General features: G+C 56.9%; 4 protein-coding genes across 4 annotated transcripts; 3 read left to right on the top strand and 1 right to left on the bottom strand.

Annotated features, from left to right (window-relative positions):
- Nucleotides 1-1,072: 1,072 nt before the first annotated feature.
- Nucleotides 1,073-2,674, top strand: SLS55_000870 (uncharacterized protein; the record flags this gene model as incomplete). Its single annotated transcript, XM_066772377.1, has 1 exon — nt 1,073-2,674. One exon carries the CDS (start codon nt 1,073-1,075, stop codon nt 2,672-2,674), a length of 1,602 nt encoding a protein of 533 aa, XP_066637656.1.
- A 478-nt stretch (nt 2,675-3,152) lies between these two features.
- On the top strand, nt 3,153-3,524 carry SLS55_000871 (uncharacterized protein; the record flags this gene model as incomplete). Its single annotated transcript, XM_066772378.1, has 2 exons — nt 3,153-3,160; nt 3,197-3,524. The coding sequence occupies 2 exons, from the start codon at nt 3,153-3,155 to the stop codon at nt 3,522-3,524; spliced, it is 336 nt and encodes a 111-aa protein (XP_066637657.1).
- Nucleotides 3,525-4,542: 1,018 nt separating this feature from the next.
- Nucleotides 4,543-6,692, bottom strand: SLS55_000872 (uncharacterized protein; the record flags this gene model as incomplete). Its single annotated transcript, XM_066772379.1, has 2 exons — nt 4,543-6,294; nt 6,348-6,692. The coding sequence occupies 2 exons, from the start codon at nt 6,690-6,692 to the stop codon at nt 4,543-4,545; spliced, it is 2,097 nt and encodes a 698-aa protein (XP_066637658.1).
- An 852-nt stretch (nt 6,693-7,544) lies between these two features.
- Nucleotides 7,545-9,138, top strand: ARH1 (NADPH-adrenodoxin reductase; the record flags this gene model as incomplete). The annotated part of the gene is made up of 3 exons (XM_066772380.1): nt 7,545-7,646; nt 7,700-8,131; nt 8,182-9,138. 3 exons carry the CDS (start codon nt 7,545-7,547, stop codon nt 9,136-9,138), a joined length of 1,491 nt encoding a protein of 496 aa, XP_066637659.1.
- Between the last annotated feature and the right edge of the window lie 3,502 nt (nt 9,139-12,640).

Raw genomic sequence — 12,640 nt, forward strand, 5'->3', positions numbered from 1 at the left:
TCATGTAAAACAATAGGCAGCTGCGCACTGCCCCACTTTCCCAGCACCGACCTCAACCTTCTGATGTGACACAACACTCCACTTCTGCAACCTTAGGATCAACTTCTCAATGTATTTTTCAACGCCATTGCGAACCCTTCCCATTATCCCTTCTTCCGGGCTTTATTTCAACTCTTCGGCCTTGCTGTGCTTCGCTGGAAGGGAACATCTCATCCAGTACGTGAATGTCCCGAAAAATACATGCCGAGTGAGCAGCTGATCGGCTTACCAACAGAATTATTGCAGTAGTCGTTGAGGAACTAGAGACTTGCCACCAATCAGCTGTCCTTTCTAGCCATCGCCTCAAAACAAGCGAGTGAGCCTTGGATTTCTACCTCTTCTGGCGCCCTTTAGTATGGGGGATGGTTACTGCAAATGCAGAGCCCCGGATTTCCACGAGGTACCAGGTGGCGTCTTTTGCTATGGCTGTGGTAGCTCACCACCGCCCGTGGAAGACCTAGAGCCTTTGGGAAAGACGGATAGAGCAGCGCCTCATTATCAACACACGGCTTTGGCCAAACCGACCGACTTCCGCTTGATACGCCTCATCCATGGCCGAGACCAAAGCCCAATAGTATGCCACGTTCTCCAGTACGGGCTCGAAAAGCACCCCGGATATGAAGCCGTCTCGTATACATGGGGCAATCCAAACGACCGGAAACAAATCTTCACCCAGTCGGGACCTCTGTCAGTGACCGCCAGCTGCCACGCTGCTCTATTCGACCTAAGGCAGTGGAAAGATGATCGCTACCTCTGGATTGACGCCATCTGCATCAACCAGTCGGATACTCTGGAGAAGAATCACCAGGTGCCATTGATGAAGCAAATCTATGCAAAGGCTGACCGCGTCTTGATCCACTTGAGAAACACATCCAACTTAGATGTGCACCCTTTATTCGAAGCGCTGAGAAAAGGGGAGCCTATCGCGCACCCAGATGGCCAAACCACCGCTAATCAATTCTTGTCTCAGCCTTGGTTTTCCAGAGCTTGGGTTCTACAGGAAGCTGCTGTCGCCAAATTCGCATACGTAATCATGGGTGCGGATGTCCTCAGTTGGTCATACGTCTGGCCGGGCCGCTTTCATGTTCTCGGACTTGAAGCAGTCAACCTGGAGAATAGGATCCCACCCGCACTCATGTACAAGGAAAGCAGACCGTTCAAGGATCTGGTATCGCTCTTGAACGCCGCGCGAAGCTGTTCCTCCACAGATCCACGGGACCGTATATACGCATTGATGGGGCTACTCAAGAACTCCGACGACTTGAATTTGGTTGCAGACTACAACAAACCGGTCGAGCATGTGTATGCTGCAGTGGCAAGGCAAGCCATTGTGAAGTACAATCATTTGGACATTTTGGCCGAGGCTTCGCTTGAGCCTTACCTTTTACGTAAGGCCGTAGGAGATTTCACCCATCTCCACGACCTTCAAAGGATATTTCGATTGCTTCCAATACCTCTTGATGAGCTTGTACTTTCCCACTGGGATGTGGCATATCCCGGCGTCGACAGTTGGATATATGCGGTGAGACGAGTGAATGAATCAAAGGCATCCCAGGAGCAGGCGAAGTGGATAGAAAAGGTACGAGATGAGTGGGACACACTGCAAAAGACCATCCAGAAAATCTCAATCGGCCCTTGGGCGGCTTTCAAGGTAGTGGACAGGCTTTATGCCGCTTTGGGCATCTCGAGAGCAGAAGAGGAGGAAGTCCTCGGCAAGGACGTCCTCCATTCCTCGTTTCTCACCATCGGTGGGACTGCATACTTGTCTGACTCCACGGACACGCCAATGCGCCGTACATACCACTTCACTAATTTCGTGGAACGTCTGCCCTGGTGCAAGCGATCGCTGATCCGTGACGCGCTTTACTTTCACCACGTTGCAGCCGAGAAAATCCAGGGCGAGCTTTTGGAAGCGCAACACTCCCTCTTATCTTTCGAACTACTCGGGCAAAAGTTATGTGAATTGGAAGAATGGCAGCGAAGCAATGAAGAGGAACAGATAATACATCTTCCCTCTTGGGTCCCCGACTTTCAAATCCATCGAGCCCTCCGATCACTGGCCTACTGGAGACCGAAGGTAGCAGGAGGAACCGAGTTCCCAACCGCCATCCCGAAAAACGACGGCACGGAAGGCATCGGCACTCTCCAAGTCAGGGCGCTCAGGCTGGACACAATCACAGCCTCCCAACCGCAAGGCGGGCTGCCCGCCTCGCCCCGGCTCGAGTGGAAAGACGCGAGCGAGACCGTCGTCCGCCACGACAGCGCCAGCTTCTTCAAGCACTTCTCCGCAACCTTCGACCAAGCTCTCTACGGCCGCCCGTTCGAGGACGTGTGGGACTTCCGCAAGTGTCGCCGGCTCTGCCCCACGGCGCGGGCTTTCGCGATCGCTCCCTTCGCGGCGGCCGCGTCCGACGGCGTCTACCTCCTGCGCGGCGCGAGCGTGCCGTTCGTGTTGAGAGCGGTGCCCGGTCGCGATCAGCGCACGTTCCGGCTGCTTGGGGAGTGCTATTTGCACGGTTGTAGGGGCCCGGCGTTCGCGGATGATTACCTCGAGCTTCTGGGGGATTACCGCCGCCATTTCGGCGCGGCGGCTGCCGTGGAGGGTTTGCCGTGGGAGACGGCATATCTGGTTTGACCGCCCGAGTGAGTGGCGACAAGGCGGACAAAGGTTGGGTATGTTTGTATGTACATATTTGTGTTTTGGATTGTGGCAATTCATCATCAAACTTGGAACAAAAATGAGGGTTCCCCAGGAACCGGGTATATAAAGGCGGACCCTCCAACCGATCTTTTCTTCGTTGCTAAGTATATAACCTCCCTTAGATGTACGTATACCGTTCAGTGCCGAAAACATTGTTTTTGCTTTTATACGGCCCAACCGCTCCTTCGCTCCACATCCTTCCTCTCCTCCGGCTATAGTGTGTCCTTATTCATGCCAATCCACTTCATCTGGATGGGATTTGGGAGTGTGCCGCCAACCACTTCGGGCTTGTACGCGCACAAGCCGAGCCAGCCATGATAGGATTGTTTCTTCTCGGATTGCCTCCCGCCCGACTACGACTGGGAAGCGGGAAAAGGAAAGGCGGGCGTCAGGGGCTCAGTGCGACATCTGCATGCGAGCGTCATTCACACACACTCCATGTGATGACTGCAAAAGTCTGAACCGATGTGGCTTCTTCTGCCGCAAGCCGTACCTGGAGTTGCGTCTCTCCGGGTGGAAGCGCCATATGAAGTCCATTATCTTCCTCGACGAGCGGCCCTTCAACAAGGCCCAAGAGCCCCAGGCACTGAACGGCGTTGCTCACACGATTAGGATGGGCCACCTGGCCTACCGCTTCGAATTTATGCAGTACTCCGGGGAAGAGTTCAAGCTCATGGACGAGTCCAAGATGAAGTTCCACTACGCCATGCTCCACGCTGACGTCGAGGATCCCATCAAGCAGACCTTTCCCCACGCCAGCCGTGAACGACATGACGGTTGGTAGCTGGGTCTTACACAACCCTATGGGCGCTAGTGGTGCCGCTGGCATTGTCTCAGCCGCATCTCGCAAAGACGGCCCCCCTTCGAGGTCGTCGCGATCAAGGATCTGGTTCGCCGCAACTACCGCTGGTAATGGTCAGAAAAGGGAATGTGGCTCGGTGTCAGCCCAGGCGGGCCAACGGTCAAGATTTCAACAAGGATGAGGTCCATTCTTTGTTAGTTTGCTAGCAATAAAAAAAAAAATTCAAACAAGCCAGCCTTGATCCACACAGTTGGAGATTTTACAAAGATCTGCCGAACAACTGCGCCGCCTCTATAACTGAAATCAAGCCAATACACAAAACATGAAAACTCCAAACAGACACTCATAAAACCTCCAGCCGGATCTAAAGAAGAATGTACATACCTGTAGGTCGCGAACACTACCCGACAGCGCTCTGCACTAGCCCGATCCAGCAGGAGGACAGCTAGCTGTCTCCCCACATATCCCGAACATCCATATTAAAGCACAGACACACGCATCGCCCCGGGATTGCCTTGCTTTGAATCGGAGTATTAATCTATTATGTATCTTATCTCTACCCCGCTGCGGGTCTGTCGGTCGGTCGGTCCCCCGCAGTCCCTTTTTTCTTTTCTTTTTTCTTACCCGTGCAAGATAATTCACGTATAACCCCGGCTGGCTGACGTGCGTACTTGAGAGAAGTCAAGAGTTCTTCCCGACACATCAACCAAAGACCAATCCAGCAACGCCGAATAGAAACCGGGGGAGGAGAAAAAAAGGATACCAGATATTAGATACCATATCGATACCCCCCCACCATTCCGAAGACCCAATAAAGAGACCAAGAAAAAAAACCAGGCGGCTTCTGCTAATTTGGCAGAATCGCACACAGAAGGGGATATATCACACACATAAAGACCCGTAACCCCCAAAAACCCATTCAAACCCAGTAAAAGGAAAACCCACCTCCCCATCCACATCTCCCGCATCGATCCAAGATTTTCCACTCCACCCCCATCATCTACGCCACCCCACTAACCTTCCTCCTCGTCACCCCCTCCCAGCCGCCCGCCAACCCCTCCTCCGCCGCCTTCCCGCTGACGACCCTCTGCCTGCCCCCGCCGGCTCCCAGCGCCATTCCCCTCTTCACGTCGCCCAGATCGCCGTCGACGACTTCGACGTCGACGCCACTCCTGCTGACGACCCGTGGGCTGCTCTCGACGCGCGCGTACGCGGGGCGTTCCGGGCTGCGGCCCATGGACCGCCTGGTGGTGCCGCCACCGTTGTTGGGCAGGGCGAGGAGGTGGTTCGGGTGGGGTTCCTGGTGCGGTTGCGGTTGCTTCTTTTGTAGGAATATGCCGCCGCCGCCGCCGTTGTGGGGAGAGCGCCCCTTGGCGCCGCCCAAGATGCCTTCCTGCGCGTCGCGCAGGTCGCCGTAGTAGCGGGTTTTGCGGGTCGGGCTGCGCGAGGGCGAGGAGAAGTTGGAGTGGGTGCCGGCGGCGGGCTCGACGCTGCCGCGTCTGCTGCTGTGGTTGTCGTTGTGGTGCTGGTGGTGGTGGCCGTGGGTTGGGAAGTAGCTCCAGGCGTCGGTGGTGCGGGTGACGGTCGAGTTGATGGTCATGGCGCGGCCGATGTCAGAGGAGCGTTCGGACGAGATGGAACCGATTTCCGATTGGAACGAGGGCATGGGCGGGGGCATCGAGGCTCGCTTGTTGCTGTAGTAGTCGGCGTTGTGGTTCGCGAGCGGCTGCGGCGAGGGAGGGTTCATGCGGAGGGGTTGCGGGCGCAGGTGGCCGGTGTTCTCGCCGTCGGAAAGTGGGGAGAGCGGGCCGTTGTTGTTAATGATGTCCGTGTACATGGCAGCGGCGGCGACAGCGCCGTCGTCATCGGCTTCAAAAGAGTAGCGTCGGACCAGGGGCTGCTTGGCGGTCGTCTCCTCCTCATCGTCCGAGGCTGACAAGTCTTCGCCGGCATGGATGGTCCAGTTGTCACTCATCATGGATTGGCGCTTCCTGGACTTCTCAGAGCGGACAGGGGACCGGTCGGGGGAAGAGCCGGGTGACATGGAATCGTAACCGCCCGGAGACATCTTTGGAAGATTCTTCAGGTCAAGCTTCGCAGGAATCATGCTGTCGTTTCGACCGTGCATGTAAACCCGTGACTCACGTGCTGATTGAGGGCTGTGGGGATTGTAAAGAACATTAGAGTTTCTCCTTGAATCCATGAACGGCATGGTCCGAACATCGGGGATCAGAGGGTCATCCTGAGCATGGGAAGACCTGGTGGGGCTGGACATGGCGGTGCTGCCTGAAAGATCGCTAAAGCGCTTCTCGGGACGAACAGTAATGTCAGACAGGGATGAGGTCTTGTGCTTGTGCCTAGTACCCCTGCGGGAGGTCAGGTTGTCCTCGAGCGGGTTCATGTCGGGAGGGAATTTGGAAATCTTGCGGAAAACCAGGACCAGGTAGAGACCCAGACCGATCGAGATCAGATGCAGCCCGCCGACAGTCACAGAAGTCAACCACGTAGTGAGCAGGATCTTGGAGGTAGCAAGGTCCGTGTTAAAGAAGGTGCGCCAGCGGCCATCAGCACCCGGGGCCTCCTGCCAGTTGTTGTTGGCAAGCATGGCAGTGAAGACATAGAAGGGAATCAGGCCGGTGTCAATGACCAGGGTGAAGAAGTGGTAGCTGGCAGAGCTGGAGGCAGCGCGGCTTTTGGCAGGGCGGACGAGGTGGTAGATTGCGTAGAGATCACAGACGATGTCGACAGCAGCCTAGGAAGCGTGAATAAGTCTATTTCGCAAAAGCGGGGCCCGTCTGAACGTACTGGTACCCTAATGATCCAGCCCTCGGTGGCCTGGGTTCCCTTGATGCAGATGACGCAGATGAGAAGACCGATGGCGCCGACTAGCTGGAGAATGCGGAAGCCAAATTGAACCCAGCGCACCCATTTGATAGCGACCTTGACCCTCGGGTTCATGGGCTTCACGTTGCTCCGGCTCTGGGACAGGGCAGCATAGCTGTCGGGGTGCCTGTTGAAATCGACCAGCGGGCCATCCTGCTTCTTCGGCGGGCTCCTGGGCGGCTGGCGGCTCGCCTTGGTGACGGCCTTGGGATCAAAGCCGTAGAGGGTGTCGGACGTGGCCGAGTACCGCTGCGGCGGATTGTACATGTACGGCTGGGCAGGCATGGCGAAGACGACAGCGAAAGGAATGCGCGTGGCAGCCGGCTCTGCGCACGCGACACAGGCAGCGCGGCTCGAGACAAAGAGAGGTGGGTGGTGGCGGACAAGATCTTGGTAGTGGGCGGGCTGGCCATGTTAAGGCTGGTGATGGCGCGCACAGTCTCCATGGCAACACGCAACCCTGCCAGGCGGGACCGCCGTGCCGCGTGCAGCCGCCTCGTTCTGGCAGCTAGCCAGGCACCTTTTGCGTTAGCGCCGCGACCGAACGTGACCGGCATGGGCTGAAACGGCATCGCGGCACGCGTCGGGCAGGCGCGTTTGGTCGCGCTGGACAACACGCTGCGCGCCGTGGGCGTCACCGTTTCCTGCTCGGGCACAGGACGGCAGGGTCGGGCGGCTGCTCTGTTCGCGGGCGGCTGCTCTGCTCGCGGGCGGCTGACTCGCGGGCGCCAAGGGTCATCGCGATCTCGCCGATCGTGACGAGCGGCGGTGGTGTTGTGGTGGCACCGTGGGCTGCGGGTGAGGGCCGATCGCGTTGAGCCGCGTGCGTTGGGCGATGACGCTGTGTGGAGGTGCCTGCCTTGGTTCATCCGCGCTCCGACCTCCGACGCCGCCCGCTCTACTTTTTCTCCAGCTCTCCAGAAAATGCGCCTCCCACGCCCCGCGCCCTTCGTGTGTCGCGCCTGCTCGCACCGCTTGCGCGCGCCGAGCAGGCCCCATGCGCCGCTGTCTCGCTCGTCCCTCGGCGTCCGGCATGCGTCGTCCGGCAGCTCTGCCTTCCCCTTCCGCGTGGCCGTCATCGGCTCGGGGCCGGCAGGCTTCTACTCGGCCTACCGGCTGATGTCCAAGCTGCCCCGGGCTCACGTCGACATGTACGAGCAGCAGCCCGTCCCCTATGGCCTGGTCCGCTTTGGTGTCGCTCCAGACCACCCGGAGGTCAAGGTGAAAATCCCGAGCCTCCGCTTCTGCCGTGACTCGATGCTGAGACTGCGCAGTATTGCCAGGAAAAGTTCGAGGAAGTCGCTGCCTCCGCCCGCTTCACCTTCATCGGAAACGTCCAGGTCGGCCACCACCTGCCGCTCTCTGCCTTGGCCGCCCACTACGATGCCATTCTGTTCGCGTACGGTGCCTCCAAGGACCAGGCGCTGAACATTCCAGGCGAAGACCTGGACGGCGTGTACTCGGCCCGCGCATTTGTAGGCTGGTACAACGGGCTGCCGGAATATGCAGACCTGGATCCCGCGCTGGACACGGCCAAGGACGCCGTCATCGTTGGCCAGGGAAACGTCGCCCTCGATGTCGCGCGGATACTGCTGAGTAACGTCGATGAATTGCGAAAGACGGACATTACCGAGCACGCTTTGGAGAAGCTCTCCCGCAACAAGATAGACTCAATCCGTATCGTCGGTCGCAGAGGGCCCATGCAGGTTCGTGTTCGTGCCAACCTACACAGCCCAACACAGCTAACCTCGGCCAGGCTGCATATACCATCAAAGAAATCCGGGAGCTCTTCAACCTTCCCAATGTCTTCTTCAACCCCATCCCCTCGCCACTATTCCCGCCCCCGGAGTACAAGCTCAACCGCCAGATGAAGCGCCTCACAAAGATACTCCAAGAGGGCTCACCCAATGGCGCTCCTCCCCAGGACCCCCCGCCCGGCACCAAGCAATGGACCCTCAACCACTTCCTCGCACCTGCCGCCTTCCGCCCCGCTACCCGCGGCGAAACCCGTATCAACAACGCCACCTTCCGACATACCTCCTTCCGCGTGCCCCTCGGCGGTGGCCTCGTGGACCCCTTCGACCGCTCCGCCACCGTCGAACCGTCACCCGGCGGCTACACCACCAGCTACCCTGCCGACATCGCCTTCCGCTCCGTCGGCTACAAGGCCGAGCCCCTCCCCGGCTTCGAAGACCTCGGCATCCCCTTCTTCCACCACAACGGCACCATCCCCCAAGACGGCTGCGGCCGCGTCGCCGCCAACCCCCCGGTCCGCCGCGTCCAATACGGGCGCCCCCCCACGCCCACGCCCGACGCCCCCGGCGTCCCCGTCGGTCCCCCCAACAGCACCATCCCCGACCCCGGCAACAGCGACCCCGCCACCACCTCCTCCTTCGACCAGCTTCCCGGCATCTACGTCGCCGGCTGGGTCAAGCGCGGGCCCACGGGCGTCATCCTCACCACCATGCAAGACGCGTTCACGACGGCGGATTCGATCATTGCGGATTGGGGGAGGGCCCGCCCGTTTCTGCCGAGCGACGCGAGGGGGTGGAAGGCGTTGAGGGACAGGGCGGTGGCTGCCGGGGCGAGGCCGGTGAGCTGGGAGGATTGGAAGAGGATCGATACCGCGGAGAGGGAGAGGGGGAAGGAGCAGGGGAGGGTGAGGGCGAAGTTTGTGAGGACGGAGGACATGCTTAAGGTGCTTGATGGGTAGACGTGGGGGATGTATGTGTGTATGTGTGTGTGTGTGTGTGTGTGTGTGTGTACATTGGAGATGCGGGTGTTGTAAGATGTTCGGGATGAGTTATAAAAAATAGAGGGATATGGCATCTGTAAGATGAATTTCTGGCGTGTTTCATCTTTCATTTCTCAGAGCTCATCCAGGTAATCCAATAACATCAGTTAGCTCTTATATTCCCGTTTAGCCTGAGATAAGCGCCCACGTGACCAGACTAGTCCGGATGTTCACCGCAAGGCCAGACGGTGTGTAGACTGGAGATTAAACGTCAATGACAGGAATCGGTTATTGCAAAATTGAGTATCGAGAACAGCTAGGCTAAGACGGTGAGGTTCAAACTCGCGATTGGAAGAACCCATGTATGTGGCTGATCACCTTGCATACTCCGTCGCTTACGCATCATGAGGGGTATTCGACCTCAGCCTTGTGCAATCTCACTCCACACACACCTCTTGCACCATCCTCTCATTTACCTCATCCACGACCAAGACGACACTGCAGCAACCATCATGGACGCCGAACCACCCTCCGACTCTGGTCGGCGGGGAAGCCATGCCGGCCTGGGTGCCATTCCCGCGACCTCTACTGGAAGAACCTCTTGGATACAGCGCAGAAGGAGCTTGTCGGACCTCAACAGCGACAAGCCAGCTCTCAAGCTTCACAGGCTCCAGCGAATCCCGCGCCGGACTTCGTTTGACGACGCCAGCAAACTGAGGCCGGACTGGCCCGGGCAGCTGTTCTCGGGCTACGACGAAGACGGCATACACACTTGTTCCCACTGCCAGAAGGTCACCATCGATCTTCGTTTGGTTAGCCTGGACACTGCCATGGTGGAGAAGGAGCCGAGATTCTGGGAAAGAAGGCCGGCGCACCCCACGGGCTACTTGGGCGTGACTTATGTGGAAGCGAAAGCGGCTGCTGAAGAAGGTTGTCCGCTGTTTCTCAGCTTGGGTCCAGGGATCGACCCGCGCGTGAACGTTGAAGATATGGTCAAGAGCCGAGACTGGTACTCAGGACTTCCCGACGCAATGCTTGGAAGGCCGATCATCTATACGCTGCTGGAAGAACCTTGTCCAAGAGATTTGGAGCCGTTCGTCACACTAAGATTTGAAAGAAATTTCGATGAAGGTTACGGTGAAGACTATCGCAAATGGGCACTGTTCTCCTTAGATGGTATGCACATCTCCGTTCGTTGAAGGATGACATGGGTTGCTCAAGGCATTACCAGGGAACCAGCCGCTGCCCCAGTCAACTCGCGGCCGTCAAGAATTGCTTACAGATTCGACAAGCTTACATCAGACCGCTCGTGACTGGATGAACGAATGCAACGAGCAACATCGAGAATGTTCCAGCTACAGACATGCATTTGCGCCTTTACGGTTGCTCCACGTTCGTCCAGAAAGCAAACACAACTCGGTTACCTTGGTGTCACCAAAAGAGCCCGTACAATACACTACACTGAGTTATTGTTGGGGTGGTGATCAACGGTTCAAAACGACATCGGAGACAGTCGCGTCTGCCCAGTACGGTCTGCCGTTAGAAGTTTTACCGGAGACAGTGCAAGATGCGATCAAAGTCACACGCGAGCTGGGTCTGACTTACCTCTGGGTCGATAGTCTGTGCATCGTCCAGGATGATGAAGAGGAGATGCTGGACCAGATATCGCAGATGGCGCGCATATTCGAGGGGGCATATGTCACCATCGCCGCCTCACAGTCATCGCGCAGCTCTGATGGATTCCTTTCAACGTTGAATCCGTTCGGACTACTCTGCAAAGTTACTATTACAAGAGAGGATGGCTCGAAGGGTGTTGCAGCCATCGGCAAGTGTTCGAGGCATAGCCTTGGAAGTGCACCTATTGTGACCAGAGCCTGGACACTCCAAGAAACTCTCCTTTCCCCTCGCATACTTTCATTCGAATGTGGTCATGTGCACTGGTATTGCACTAAAGGACAAAACGTGTCTTGCATGGTCCATGAATATTCATGGCATGCGGTGGGTTTCGATCCCGGCTTCAAATGGATGCAGAATGATGATCCAACTCGAATCCACCGTTTTTACGATCGGATACTAGAGCTCTGGCCCCAGCGACTCCGACTCTCCCCGCCTTCAGGACCAAGGAAGTTCGAGATGCGCCCGTGGCAGGAACTCCTAGAAATGTATATTACCCGACAGCTGACATATGACGCGGATAAGCTCGTCGCAATATCTGCCATCGCAGAGCGCATTGCCGAATTTGCCGACCAGGGCAAGTATTTAGCAGGAATGTGGGAGAAAAATCTTTTGGAAGAGTGCACATGGATGGTCGTTGGGAGCTCTACTCGTTTGGCGTCTGCACAGGGCTGGATGGTTCCGTCATGGTCCTGGGCCTCTGTCTCCGGGAGAGTATGGTGGGGAAGTATGAGACTTTTCGAGATAGGCGCCAAAGAATCGTGCCGCATTCTCTCTGCAGAAGTAACACTGAGATCTGAGAAGGCCCCTTTTGGCGACGTGGTTTCTGGAAAACTAATCATCGAAGGGCGCCTCAAAAGAGTTCTTTGGCAATGGGAGGAGGGTACGGAGGTGGATTTTTTGACTGAACTTCTGGACGACAAGCTTCTCACGGAGGGAAAGACGATAATGGCCTTTTATCCAGACGTACTGCAAGGGGGAAGTGGGAAGCTGGTCGTATTCTGTCTTGAAGTCGTACCTCTCCGTGTGGCGAAATACGATATGTGGGATGGTGCTCCGAGAAAAAGATATGGCGGGATTTTGCTAATTCTTACCTACGACGAACGAACCAACAAATATCAGCGTGCTGGGTGTGGTCTTGAATGCAGCCCTATCACAGAGTTGGATAAGGAGGAAAAAAAGACAGTAAAAGCTTGGTGGTCAAAAGGATGGAGGAAACAGATCGTCACAATAGTCTGAGGGGGGTCTTCCTTACGCATAGGAATGGGATATATTCTGCTCGCTACTGCTCTCTCTTTTTCATCCATTACCTTCGACTAATTTTGTTAAACTTCGCATTTCCGCTTGACCAATTGGAAAACAAAGACAAGTAAAGATCGAAGTCACTTCCAAACTCGCCATCTTTCAACAGCTGCCCTTAACCATTTCACCTTCACAGGAGCTAGGTATAGACTTCCCCTTCTCCAACAACTCGACAACTCATCACCCATCCACAAACCACACACATCCCTCGCCGCCCCCAGTAATCGCAACCCATCACCGCCACGTCCACCTACGCCGCCCCAAGCCCTCAAACAAACAACGCAAACCCCCTCCCCCGCCGCTCCCCTCCCCTAAGAACCAAAAAACAACCCAAAACGCAACCGCAACCCCCCATTACTTCCCACCTCTACCCCCCGCCCCGGCCCTTGCCCCGGCCCCGACCCCCGCCCTAGCCCCCCTCCCCGTCCCCACCCTCGCACTCGCAGCCAACTGCGCCTCCAACGCCCTTATCCTCGCCTCCAACTTCCCCGTCCCGCCACAACGA

The sequence above is a fragment of the Diplodia seriata genome (assembly GCF_021436955.1).
Source record: "Diplodia seriata strain FDS-637 chromosome Unknown scaffold_1, whole genome shotgun sequence".
In the NCBI taxonomy this organism is placed as follows: Eukaryota; Fungi; Ascomycota; class Dothideomycetes; order Botryosphaeriales; family Botryosphaeriaceae; genus Diplodia; species Diplodia seriata.